Genomic DNA, 14,449 nt, shown 5'->3' on the forward strand with positions numbered 1-14,449 from the left:
ATAATGAATGAACATATGAAGACAAATTACATTTATATAATCCGTTGATGCACAAACCATGATATTATAATAACATACGTAATAACTCTCGTTAGCCCAATCCATGTTTTGAATACTTATGTGAATACTTGAATTCTAGTACTAGACCAATATTCCAAAATGTGTTATTTCAACCCAACGGCTGCATTCTGAGCCAGTCACAAAGAATTTTGCCCATATTCTGTAATATTCTGGCATATCTTCAATATAAGATCACTGTAGCAATCATCCCAGCAAAGTATTGGGAAGTAAAATGCAATAACTGTATATAGCGAAATATAATCATGATGTGTTTTCACTTTGTCTTCCTTTGTATAAGTGGGTCTCAACCGGGATAGCTCCGTTCTTTATATGGGACAATCTGTTCAGTTTGACCAAACATATCCACCCCAAATAATTCCGCTTCTCGTAACACTGCCAACTCGAGCAATTCCAAAATACAATGCTACGGTATTTTTGCTTAATCTCATTTTTGGAAAGGCACATGCTATTTAACTATGGGTTTAACTCAATGTGTTCTCCTACAATTTTGAGAGCTGAACATTGAGTGGCTGAAATTCCCACTGGATGGGTTTTGGAGCCAGAAAATTCCGAATGCTGCCTTTTTTTGGGGGGGGGGGGGGGGCGGGGCTGTTAATAACTCACATGGAAATTTTCAATTGTTTACTTCATTCCAACTGAGCATTTCGAATGAAGTGAACAATTAAACATTTTGCAGAAAATATGTCAACTAACGGGTCAAAGTTTTACATATGTTGATGGCACTTTTAAGCTACCGTAGATTAGCATTGAGCGTTTTATCGTATTTCATAGAGACATAACCTATATATCTTGAACTTACCTGGAGCTAGCGAACAGGGTCAACCCACCCAATAGCAAAATTATGTATAAATAAACCGAATTGAAGCTGGCGAACGTTGTACAGTAGTCTATTAGGCTTTTTTTTTTAGAGTATTACAAATCATGCGAAGTTTTGTACGGTGAAGTATAAGGATCGCGAGATGCAATTTCTCAAAGAGGCAAGGAAAACGTGGTAAATATGACTATTTGGTCAATTTTTACCAAATTTTGTAGGTCATTTACAATCACAAGAATATTTGAATAGGCCTAGGTAAATTAGAGCGTTACAGTCGGAAATTCCGATTGTCGCACTCAAATGTTCCAGCTATCGTCAGTTTTACCAAGATTTGGGGGGGGGGGGGGTGACAACCCCAACACCCTCTAGCGACGTCCCTGCTTTCAGTAAGGGTGTGGGTGGATGGCGACAGGTGGTGGATATCTAGTCAAAGGATGAATAGACCAATCAAATGTCAAATGTAGTATGTTATGACAATACAAGCGGGGCAGGGGGGGGGGGGAAGGCACCTAGAAAGAACACCCTTGTAGAAAGTCTTTCTACTATTCATTCCCACTCATTTATTATGCAACTTGCTCTGCATCGAGTACAATTCGTTTTCCCAAATTATCTAGTATAGGTTTTCAATGGACTGTTACATGTGGAAATTAGAAAAAGGTAGACAAAGAGATGAAAAAAAAAATACACACACAATGAATATTACCAATCAGAATTATACTTGGGGTCACCTGAACTTTCAAGACCTATCAAATATTTTAGTCACTTGAATGTGAGCTACACAAAACACACCCACTCCATATAAGGTATGAAAAATGGCTCATAAACCTACCATACCACTGTAGTGTTGCCCTAATGTAGAACTTGTCCTTAAATTTTATGAGAGGTTTGTTACAAATACAAGTTATTACTTCCAGAGGCACTGCTTAAAATATGATAGAAGTCATGTTTATAATGCATTTTCACCTCCTTCTTTGACGAATGGAAAATAAATGTTCACAAGTGGAAGTTACTGACCAGGAAATTAAAACTAAATAAATGCAAAATCCATAAGAATAATTGCTCCAAAGAATCAATCTCATGAAGGTGAGAAATTTTGAAGAATAAACTGGGATGGGCAAGAAAATAACATCTGATAATTTAAAATGGTATAACTCCGGAAGCATTAATTAAAGATCCCATTTAAAACAATTTTTTGAAATATTCAACAAACATGAATGCAAGAGTGGTAAACACTTCCCATTGACACATGCAAAAATCCTCTCCAGAGAAGATAAATGGGTATCCTGGAACTAATATAGGTTCCATACCATAACATCTGTTCTGATGTAACCAATACAACAACAACTTCCTTCATGTAGTTATCTGTTAAATATAAACTTGATAACAAAAGATTAATGAAATGTTTCCTTGCACTGACCATAAAAATATTGTCTTACAAAAACATATTTTGAAAATGGAAATAACACATTGCAAGCAGTAAGAACTGTTATAAGATGGATTAATAGGGATCCTATCTGATGGCATTTGGGGATTTTGTTTTTCCTTTGCCAGTGGCATCTTTATTAGGAAACAATTTGGTAATAACATGTTACTAATGGACCTTGCATTGTAAATATAATAGTAAAAGAAATTATACACAAGGGCCAAAATATTTTTAAAACAGTGGTAAATATATTAAATGTTTTGAAGTCTCTGTTATGTATTAATTTTCTCTACATGAATATTTTAATAGATCGGACTACTCATGTTCTTCTTCTTCTTCTTCTTCTTCTTCATCTTCACTCAAGGTTAACTGATTTACAGGAATATCAATATTTCCTCTACGAGCTATAGCAAATTGACTTTTTAATATAGGAGATAAAGAATCAATAGAAGACTTCTTTCCTCTGTAATGAACTAATAGGCCTTCTTCCTTCAGTGACCGGGGTTGATGCAGCTCTAAATTTGAAATAAGGTTATGAAGTATTGAGGCCTGAACTTCATAAAACTCAATGGTGTTCTTCATCTCCTTTGTGGTGATATTTTCCTCTTCATTTGCTCTGTCTAGCATATTGAGGGCACACACTGCCTTCCTCTTCACACTCATTGGAATTTTTTGTTTGTCCTGTAAATTAACAAATAAGTATGTTCCCTTATTGAACAATTAAATAACAATATGTATGTATTAACAATGCATTCATTGTACACATACTAAATACAGTAACCAAATGAATGGGCTACATGGTGTGACTGTTCCAGTGATGCAGTCATTGTTATTGTGCACATATTTTCTACAAATAAATGACTAAATATACATGTATAAAGTTTCATCTTTTAAACTGCAAAGAGGCTTGCAGTCACCAGCAAGATTACAATCTATGATCCCTGTTTGCTCTATATGTGGATGATCTATGTATGACACATGTTTCCATCTAGTTTAAAACAGTAATGGTCAGTGATGTCAGTGTCACTTTGTCTGCTGTTGTTATGAACCAAACAAAATTGTTGTTGACTGTCTACCCTGTAACAACCAGAGCAAATAGATATATGTACATTTAAAGGTGCAATGACTCAGAAAAACAACTGATCAGTCAGTCAACTGTCAAACATATACAATAATAATTACCGTTGAATGTGCATCATCCAAATAATGATACAAATTATTGGACAAGTCAGCCACTTGTGCAAATGTAATTGGTTGGTCAAGTCTGAAAATTCCATTGTAGGTTTGGATGAGACCCTTTATGGATGCAGAAGATTTTTTAATCTGCTTCCCTACCCGCTGTGCAATAGCTTGTCCATCTAAATTGCAAAAAAAAAACAACAATGATCAGTTAGTCATTAATCAAAAAGTTATTTAATGATATAAAGGAACTCTCTAAACCAGTTAATATGCACATAAGTAGCAAGTCCAACAAACATACCAGAAAAAAAATTGATTATTTGTCTGCAAATACTGCTATAAAATATTCACACATAAAGAATGTACACATAAAAACAGTGTGCTGCTTGTGCAGGCACAGCCCAGCGATAGCAAACCAAAACTGAAATAAATTACTGATCAATAACTGGATTAAAATTCTTTAAATCTGGTCTGGACTCAACAGTTGTTCCACTCTAATCAGACAAATGAGCAAAAAAGAAAAATATATGATATAAAACAACAATAATTTGAATTGAGAAGAACCAGCAGTATTGCTGCGATACATTTACATTTCACCTTTCAGAAACAACTATTAAGAAGTCTATAAGAGATATTTCAATGCAGCTTACCACTGTACTTTTTGGAAATTTCTTTGAGGTAGCTGTACTCAACCACCTGACTCCTCATCTTTTCAAGGATATTTTTCCGTTTAACTTCACAAAGCTCGATTGAAATGGATGAGTATTCAACAGAATCCCTGGACCAGCGACTTGTGATGTCATGTTTTTTTTCAGATTTTTGTATTGCATCTAGCACTCTGCAAAATTTGAGCAATATAAAGAAAGAAGTTGGTTATGAATTGGATAAGGTAATATTATTGACATGGTTTGAAAATAGAAAAAGTAACACAAATTTAGAGAATGACCTAACTCCAATATATCAATTTAGTTAAGACATAATATATAAATGAAATTGGTAAATTTGGAAATTACAACAAGCTTTGCTGAATTATTCATTTATGTAGGCTTCCAAATAGTAAAAAAAAAAAAATTGTTCAAACACTTCCTTCATTGCTAGAACACAAACTCAATATAGGCTAATTGTTAAGTTTATTTGTTACTAACTTTGGCTATAGGAAGACAGACATTGTTCAAAATCTGAACAGCCAGACAATTAAACCATTATCAGCTGAGTTAAAGAGTGAAGCAATTGAAGCTAGACACAGTAACAACTAAAAATATGTACGACTATATGAATCACATACCTAACATGTGTAATCTAAACTACATTGAGAGTTATGACTGAAATAACACTTTCTTCTTGTCTGAAGTATATTAAAGTGTGACTATCATATTAAAATCACACTCACAGATTATCTTCCCTGAAACAAAAGCATATTTCATAAATTTTAACCTGTACATGTTTGCACTTATATCAGAAGGAAAACTATATCTAACTTCACACAAACATAAATATATTTTGTAGGGTGTCCATGGATACTTAAACACCAATAGAAATGAGAGGAAACCTGTACAAGACAAGAATGTAACATTCTGTGCATCTTTTTGAAAAAGGACACCTTCCCTTCATTATAAATATCAGCAAACAATTGCTTTAATGTGTACTTACTCCCGAATATGTGTATTAAGCAGCCTGATGTGGTCGTGGTCTTCACACAAGGCTAATTCACAACTGAATAGGTAAATGAAAAGAAAAAAGGTCATAAAAGTGACATTCCTGTAAACCTTGAATAGTTGCTTAAATACATGTTTCCATAACCTGATGATGATCTCAGTAGGACTTACTGAAAACAATTGGACATACTTGAAGCATTAATTATTTGGTTAATAGTAAATGCCATAGACAGAACTCTCAACTTCCAACTTCATTAGGTCATGGCATCTAAATGTGTTTTTACATTCAACAAGGGCCATGAACAGGCCTCACAAAAGAAATGAACATGTATTACTATTCAGGCATGTTCTGTTAATAGCCATCTTATAATAATATATCTTCTGCAGTAGATGCATGGATCTGAGGACAATTACAGAACATAAGTTCACTAGTTTAATCATAAAATTATACACTGAATACACAACATTGTCATCTACATTGATGGCTTTCTTCCAGCTATTATGTTACACTTAGTCTTGGGGAGAAAGGTAACCTTGCAAGATTTTCTTTGGTAATATGCAAAACACACCATAGTTGATGATACTGGTCCAGGTTTTGTACGTAGACCTCTTTCCATGAAGCACGTCCTTGAAGAAAAATAAAAAACACACACATGTTTAAGAATCTGGAATGTGAAAACTAATAAGAAAATAAAACAAGTGAAATAAAATGAAATATGTACAAAGTAGTAAACAGTATAGTGACATTTCTTATAGAAAATTGATTATTCCTTCAAATGGTATTCCAAAGACTCAATATCTTACAAGACATTGACAAACTGCCGATAAAATGTGGAGACCAAGGATCTAAAAAGAACACAAATACTACCCATCTGAGGGCAGATATAATAAAAAGGATTCACATGCACCTTCAACACTAAGTTATACAAGTGCAAGTTGTAGTCATGGGACCAACCACTTTGGATGGGGGAAGCTTTAGTGAATTCTAGAGCTTCTAAAGTCTTATGATATTGGACACACTTACTTCCGGATGATTTTGTCTTGCTAATGGCACATTTATCTTCTTCTCTCCACCTTTTGATGTCATCGACTGTGGTTTTAACTATTGCACAGAGAAAGAAAATCCCAAAATGATGCAAGAGACATAACCCTACCATAGGATTCCATAGTAACCAAAAGAGCATATGGGAATGGTTTGCATTCACTTGAACCATTCCTAAGATACCTATGGTGCAGGCTTTTATATGCAATTGTAGTGGAATAATTGAAAGGAACAACCACAGAAGCTGTTATGGCACCTGCAGGTTTAGAAAATAGCATTTATGATTATCAAAATGAGAATATAGCCCTTATGAATGTTCTCCTTTAATGCTGACTTACATAGTCTAGTACATTAAAAAATAAAACACTCACATTCTCTGCAAATCTCCTGAATTTCAGAGTTTGATTTCTGTGCGACATCCCGGCATTTTTGGAGGCACAAACATAGTGAGGCAGCTAAAAAAAAATAAAAACAAAGAATAAATAAATAAAACGCTAGTAAACAATTGGAAACAAAAGTCAAATGTTTAGCCACATCTTCCTGATTATACTTTGGTCGAGACATATAATGCCTAAATAAACTCATCTGACAGTGAAGGCAGATGCTATTGAAAGCAAACATTCACATTTAATCCCATAGTGCATACCTGTGGCCATTAGACAAGTTACAAACACTCAAGAATGAGTTTAAGAAAACAAACATAGAGTGAAACATAAGGGTTCTTGAAGCAGACAAATTTGATTGAAGGTACATTTGGAAATACCTGTTGTGTCAGAGTTGTGCCAAAACAAACAAGGTTGGCATTGCTGCTTGTTCTGTTCTTCCACCTGATTAATGCATTATAAGAACTGCACTGACAATTGTTCAACCCTCTGATATATGTGAACTCCACAAAGACATGTAGCAATCACTTAATAAAATAACAACACTTCTCATCTGGTCATTACTCTGTTCACCTGATTAAACGATAAGCTGAATAAATAACATCATTTAAACTGTTTGCATACAAACCGCCATTGTCTCTTTTCAATACAACAAGGAACACACAGACCAATACATGGCACACCCATGCAGCTCATTTGGCCGAGTAGGTCCCTTTTTGGCAGGTACATGGAAATAACATTACCCACACAAAGTGATTTTACTGCCTATTCTTTCTTCTACTCAACATTTCCAAAAACTAAAATATAACATCACAAATAACAATGTGTTGATGCAAGTAAGAAGGCCTAAAGAGTGCCATTGATGACTGATCTTAAAGGCATTTTGAGAGCAGACTTATTCTTGGGAAGCTAAATGCACTCATAGTGCCATGATAGTAACTTTTGGGAAGTGCCATCTCAGGCCTTCACCACACTAATTCCGATTACATCAATATTTGTTTGATTGTATTGAACATTTGAAGAACTTTAACCTGTATTTCATTGGGGATGGTTTAATTGGCTACAGTTTTGAAAACTCATGGGATAGGATAAGCTTACCTTGGTTGCAAACCTTTCCCATGGCAAAGTGGCGAAGTGCATCAGAGAGAAGGTCGATGCGATGCGAAGGGGTCATCTCTTTGGTTATGTGGGCAAATTTTCTTAAATAAGACCACAACCTTTCCATGCCTTCTCCATCTGTCAGCCCATAATCTTTCCTCCATCTTGTGCTGTATGCAACCTGAAAAGGACAGATGTTAACCTTTACAGGGGCTATGAGTGTGCCCTAAATGCTAAGTATGCCAAAATGGGCAAAACAAGAAATAGTTTGATGAGTAACTTTGACCATTTTGGACTATTTGTTGTGTCTAAATCATTTAGACTGTCAAATACATTGAAATCACATTTAATTTAGTTTCAACAGTCTTTCACTGAATTTTGGAACAATCAAGAAATGTGTCAGTCATGACAAACGAACACACTCTCTGTATACACACACAAACCCCTTGCATGAATACAGTAGGTTAGAATTATAGTGAAAGCTAAAGGACAGCAAAATATGTGTTTCTATACCTGGCATTGCACCTTATGCCCATATGCATGAAAAACAGGAAGTGCAAGGTCATATCCTGTAAGTTGTGGCAAGTTTTTCTGTAAGATAATAGAAGTGAAAATGTTATCATGAATATGTTTCGTTGACCGTGAATTATGCAATGACTTTAATAATAACTTCATTGCTATGATCTTGTTTGGTTTTCTTAGCTTCTTTTTGTAATTTTTTGTTATAAAATATATGACAACATACTATTGATGCAAAGAAATTTGAGTTATCTGATAGCAGTTGTTTACTGAATATATTTCTGCAGTTATTGTTCATTTCTATAAGTCAAAATGATCAACTGCTTCTCTAATACATCTCAATCCTTTCTGATGACATGAAGAAATTTCATATTTCAACTTTGAAATATAAGTAACAAAACTATTTACCTTAATATGTGTGTCAAACTTGCATGCTATATCATAAATGACATGATGATGCAAGGTACTACCCGTCAGTAATTTCTTCAGTAAAAGAGCAGGGTATGCATACCTGAAATCAATGAATAATAAATATTGAAAAGTGATGCTATGATGTTGCTAAAGTGAGTTGGCATCTTTTATCTATAGTTAGAGAGAATTTCAGAGACGAGATGTGTAAGTTGAGGTGATTGAACAATGTAGATCAATCAGAAAATTATATCCTGTCTGCCTTTCAAACAAAGCAAGAGCTTATGCTTAACTCATGTTGTTTGGGTCAAATGTGATTCATTCCATGTGACATACCTTTCACCGTGGCGCATGCTCAGAAAAAGACGGGGCACACCATGGCGACAAGCTGAGCCAAATACACCAGTGGCATCTAAGTTTGCGGTCTTATTCTTCGTTCTGATAACGGATGTGGCTTGAAAACTGTTGCACTCCTGTTAAATTTACAAACATGTTAATTAGCCTGAAATGATGCCAATAGTTGCTTGAACAAGCGTCTCATATTGCAATATCGAAGCAAATATGAACTGTTCTTTATCTTGTTTTAATATGATACTTTAAGCAGTCAAAATTCTCCCGATGCTTTATTAAATATCACATCTAGGAATTTAGATTAGATTATTGATAGCAACATTAATGATGATAAATAGAAATTGTTCTTTAAAAATGTGTGGAGAAACCACACAAACAGTCTGCAGTATTTGTTAAGAAGCCATGTACTGTGCAAGTCTGAAATGAGTGTTGCTGGTACAATGTGCCTGTAATATGTTGAACTTACTTGATGTTCTTCCTTACTAGATGTCTGTGTATTGTACTGGTCGACATAGTCATCCACTTCTTCCTGGTTGATGAAAAATTTAGAAGCATGCTTGGGTGGCTCTAAGCTTGTTCCTGAATTTTTTTTCCTCACCAGACCAAAGTTAGCATCAAGTGACACAAATATGCTATCATTTTTCTGCAGAATGAAAAAAGGCAGTTCTTTCAATAAATCATGTTCTGTCTTCTCATTTGTTGTACTATGAGGATGGAATGCTTATGTTACTTTCATTTTAAATGTGAACTGTAGAGTGCATTTTCAACACAAATTACTGCATGTATGGTCAATGTACATTGTGATGGGTTACTTCTCAATATTAAATGTCTTTGAAAAACAAACATTACCCAATGGTTTGTTTCATTTCCTTTCTTATCATTTGCTTCTGGTTATTGAGGATGCATTGCAAGGGTCATTCACACACTAGCCTACAAAAAGAATAAGTCACAGCTTGTTTTGGTTACCAGAGTGCGTGACATCTAGGGCACCCAGCTATCTGTCAAACATTTCCCAGTGCATTTTGGTCTGTTACTTTACACACTTAAAGTTGTGGTTATGACAAAGTTATGATTCTAGTTGTCTTTGGCATTTAAATAACTCATGCCACAGTGTTACTAGCCACATGCCAATATTCAAATCACTGCTGCAGCCAAATGAACATTATTGCCAATAACAATTAATTAGTTATGAACACACAGTGAAAATTACCTTTGGGCAAGCTGGACAAGCTGAGCCATCATCATACAAGCCTTCTTCTTCCTCAGGGAGCCTTTCAGTTTTATAATGAAAGAAGCGAAACTCTTCAAATGTCTCGTGTGTTAATGTGCGATACAAGTATGCAGTCTGAAAGAACAAACAATACATTACCATGTAAGGTCATAACTCACTCTACAGATATACAGTAAGGCCAGCAAGTATATGAAATTTCAGTCACAAAATACAGAACGCCTGTCAGAATTGTAATAAATTTTAAGGATAAATAAAGCTAAGCACAACAGTTGACCCATTAGAAAAAGAACACATTTTTTAATTCACAAAAGCAAACAATTGATTGACTTCTGTACAACTTTAATAGCAACTACTGCATCAGCAAAATAAGATATTTCAGGATCACTTTATACATAATTTATGCTCACAATCTGAAATATATTAGAAGAATGGTTGACTCCTATTAAAGACACTAGAGAATGTGATGATACCTAACATGAATGATCAGGCATTTTGAATCATGACATACTGTATGTAACAAACCAGTTCTATTTCATATCCATCTCATGTATTATGCCAATGATAGAAATACATTTATGCTCCACAAAAAAGCTCATCGACCTACCTCGGCATCTGACATGTAATTTTTCCACTGTAAGGAATGGCATATAGCTCGCAGTGAGGATTGAGTTTCTAGTAACAGGACTCTCATCCATTCCAGCAGTTCAATACGAATAGCACATCTTGGTCCTTTTGCACTGGAGGGCCAATAGCCACATCGTACAAGACTCTCAACTTCCGGTACACATGAACAGAATATAAAATCACATGTGTGACCTCTCCCTTATAGAGCAAGAAACATAAAGAAATGTATTTGGATGTAGAATGGTGAGCAAACAAACGTTAATCTTCAAGAGAAACCATGAAATTTAACTGTACACATGCATTCTACCAAGCTGGTTTATTTGTGTTTAACCTGCCTTCTCCCTCATTTCTTTTCTACTTTTCCACTTGTGTACGTTACACGATAAAACCAACGGGAATTTAGCTCTTCTGAGGAACCATTTTTATACTGACTGAAAGGTACAGTACATTTATCGTTTGTTGGTAACATCAACACTACATTGCAGAAAATTTCATGTGACATCAAAAGACACCACAAACTGACATTCAAATTACCCCATTTACTAAAACTCTGGTAAATTTTTTTGTTATTTGCATAACAAGTAATGCATGTAACTATCTACCATTTACATTAAGTGGGATGTGGTACCTGTTCTAGGGTGTCATCAAGCATATCAAATATGAAAACTCATCATGCTCAGAAGTTCACACCTGCAAAACATTAATTTGCAACTAATCAAATGAAAAACAAACTATTGGTGTTTTTACAGTACCTCTATGGTCAAATACGTCCATTGACCTCATGAAAACGTTACCGCAGTCTTCATGGTGGGTAGCCTTTAGCTCTTTCTTAAAGTTGAAAGTGGAACGAACACCATCCTTAACAAATATAATCAAAATAATAAAATAATAAATGAATAATAAATAAAAAAAATTATATGCACAGCGGTTGGTGATCATTTTTGTGAGTCATACACTAATTTTAGAACTTCTTGTTAAGAATCAACCCCCTCCTAAAAGAAGATTGTCATGTTCAGTAAATTTCAGTCCACAATTCAAAGTAGTAAGTCCAAACTTGAATGTTTTCAGATCTTGACCTCTGTTGACTATTCACCTTTACTTTACAGACCTCTGCTGGCCTTTAATTTACATTTGGAGTTCATAAACAAAGTACTTCTTGGTTTATCATGTCTACAATCCAATGCATAACATAGACAAACACATTACCATCACATATGCTTCCTTTGCTTTGACAGGGAATAAACATCAAAACTGACATGCATCAGTACATCGTATACATCTAATGGCCCACCAATCCTATCATAGTTCCTGAACCCCTTACCCACAGCCCCATATAACCTATATACATATTGTACAGATTCTGAAGTAAGGCAAATATAGTAGTATACCTTGTACTGCACTAAGTTGTGAAACTTTGTATTCAGTGCATGCTTTTCCACTGCACATCCAGGGCACATCACTGGTCGAGTGTCGCAGTCAAAGCAGATGACCAATACTTCAGGGGAGGGTTGAGAACAAACCTGGCAACAGGTACAAGAGGGTACAGAGGATTCAATGTAGGCAGTTTGTACATTTCTTCTAATATTTTGCCATGCTCTGACCTCTTCCTCTTTCTTGGTTGGTTCAGTCTCTGCAGCTGATGGACTTTTCTCTATCCTCACCTCAGCAGCCACATGATCCATAGATGGAGTTCGACTGGTCGATGGTGCTGTTCTGTCACATACATTTCAGTCGAAACATGTGGTATATTGACCGGGAAAAACTTGACTGGAATCCTTGTAACAGACAGGTCTTTGTTGATGTGTTTTCTAGTAAAAACAAGTCTTTTGCGCTTGATTTTCTTCTTTGGAGGCATATTTTCAGGAAAACTTTTGAAGGAAGATGAAAAAACATGAATAATTTAGATCAATATGCAGTTTCCCGAGTTAAGGGAAGGGAGGAGGGGGGAGCTTGATTTTGGAATTGGAGAAAGAGTGACGAGGTGCGTGCAACCAGCTATCACCTGTATTTTTCCCCACCACACATACATGTTTAAAATAGACTTCTTTTGGAATATTGATGAATACTCATGAAACCTGTATTTGTTACCATCTTACACAACTACTCAAAATGCGATATTTATAAGATCTTAGAATGACTTAAACTTCCTTACTAATATTTAGCATAAATTTAAGTTTAGAGAGCAGAACCCACTTTCAAAAGTAAAATTAATTGACTTAATCATGCATGTCCAATGCAGTAAATACATATGCAGCTAGTATGGCATATCAATTTGCATACAACAAAAACATTTGGGTAGTTTGGTAGATGCTGCTTTTGTTTAAGGCTGTTGTCATAGGGCATTTAAGGTCAGTTGAGGCCATAAAGTGGAATTCTTGTATTTATGCCATATATGGTGACACTATTGTAATAAACAACAAGCCACATTGTACAGTAGCTAGCTTCCCCTTTAACCTGCACAGAAACAAATACCAGTCTATATCTATTAAACATAGAACTAGATACAGAAATAATGAACATAGTAAAGTACTCTAAGGTCTACAATACTGTTAACCTTACCTTAAATGTATTCACTCCCTTTTAAAACTTTTAAATCTCCCACACACTTAACAACACTCTTTGAATGCATAGGCACATATGTACACATAAATGGCAATTACTGACTATTTAACCTTTCTATTGAACTATAAAGCTGCAGTACTGATAAAGCCACGTCATGAGTCAGCCATCAACTTATCATGGTTAAGTCAACTATAGGCCTCCAATATATATCATAAACCCCAGAAACTAAACTATTTTTACAATAATCATGTTAAAAATTAAAGAACAATTGAATGAATGGAGGCACTCTGATGAGTAATTGGCCTCATCATTCTTTATTAGCAAATATATCACTTTAAGGCACTGTACCACAGCATTATCCTACACAATACACAGTACAATGAAGTATAGCAAATGCCAACCCTCATTTGGCAGTAGGGGTAAATAAGACTATAAAATAAATAATGCCAATTTAATTAATTGAACAAATTTAAATAATACTTTACACTAAACTTCTTGAACTCTTCTCATGAGATTGATGACTTCTCCAAAGTAGCACAAATGATAAAGTGATGGACCAAAGGGAAATTGGAGCAGATGTTCCCCAACCAACTCACTAATACTGATCTTCTTAGAAACATTGAGAAAAGGACAGATGTATGCAGTGTCTGAGAAGTAGCCAATCAAAGACAAACATTAACTCTGGATTACTTTACCTGGCTCAAAGACACCATACTCTAAGGGGTACAGCTTTGTAGCAGGAGGAACCTGTCATGATGACTCACATCCTGTTTATTCCCTACTCTCCATTTTATTCCCTACCCTCTTCCCTTAATCCTCTCTTTGTCCCTCTACTGTTTATCTTTCACCTCTCCTTTTCCTGGGTTGGTTTCGTTCATTCTTCTCTCCATCCCTTGTGTAGTAATCCTCTTACATATCTATTTGTGGTCACCATGCTCATTAACCTGTCTGTATTTCTGTGTGTGTATTTGTCCCTGCTGTTAAAGTACTTGTCATATAGCCTCTGAAGAAGATCTTGCTAGGCAAACTTACTTACCACATCCTGTTTATAAGAATTCTTTAAGAGGAGCTCTGTCTCT

The 14,449-nt window shown here is 35.2% G+C and overlaps 1 protein-coding gene across 2 annotated transcripts; it reads right to left on the reverse strand.

The window, feature by feature from the left end:
- Nucleotides 1-1,413: 1,413 nt before the first annotated feature.
- Nucleotides 1,414-12,524, reverse strand: LOC139979969 (uncharacterized). Of its 2 annotated transcripts, XM_071991250.1 has the most exons (16): nt 12,197-12,524; nt 11,561-11,666; nt 10,789-11,006; nt 10,164-10,298; nt 9,420-9,596; nt 8,939-9,075; nt 8,603-8,705; nt 8,189-8,266; nt 7,676-7,856; nt 6,566-6,649; nt 6,177-6,254; nt 5,722-5,779; nt 5,148-5,210; nt 4,148-4,335; nt 3,501-3,676; nt 1,414-2,999 (listed from the first exon to the last, which is right to left on the reverse strand). In XM_071991250.1, the coding sequence occupies exons 1-16, from the start codon at nt 12,488-12,490 to the stop codon at nt 2,634-2,636; spliced, it is 2,442 nt and encodes an 813-aa protein (XP_071847351.1). In that variant the 5' UTR covers nt 12,491-12,524; the 3' UTR covers nt 1,414-2,633. The 2 variants fall into 2 exon arrangements, with proteins under 2 accessions (XP_071847351.1, XP_071847352.1); XM_071991251.1 differs by lacking the exon at nt 8,189-8,266.
- Between the last annotated feature and the right edge of the window lie 1,925 nt (nt 12,525-14,449).

The sequence above is a fragment of the Apostichopus japonicus genome, chromosome 14 (genome assembly GCF_037975245.1).
Source record: "Apostichopus japonicus isolate 1M-3 chromosome 14, ASM3797524v1, whole genome shotgun sequence".
NCBI lineage: Eukaryota > Metazoa > Echinodermata > Holothuroidea > Aspidochirotida > Stichopodidae > Apostichopus > Apostichopus japonicus.

Bases quoted from the DNA above. Each gene is read 5' to 3' on its own strand.
- LOC139979969 (XM_071991250.1), bottom strand. From the start codon at position 12,490: ATGGATCATGTGGCTGCTGAGGTGAGGATAGAGAAAAGTCCATCAGCT. The intron at 8,267-8,602 runs GTAAATAGTTTT...ATTATCTTACAG, and splicing joins AGTTTGACACACATATTAAG to AAAAACTTGCCACAACTTAC. The intron at 7,857-8,188 runs GTATAGAAACAC...TGTCCTTTTCAG, and splicing joins GGCATAAGGTGCAATGCCAG to GTTGCATACAGCACAAGATG.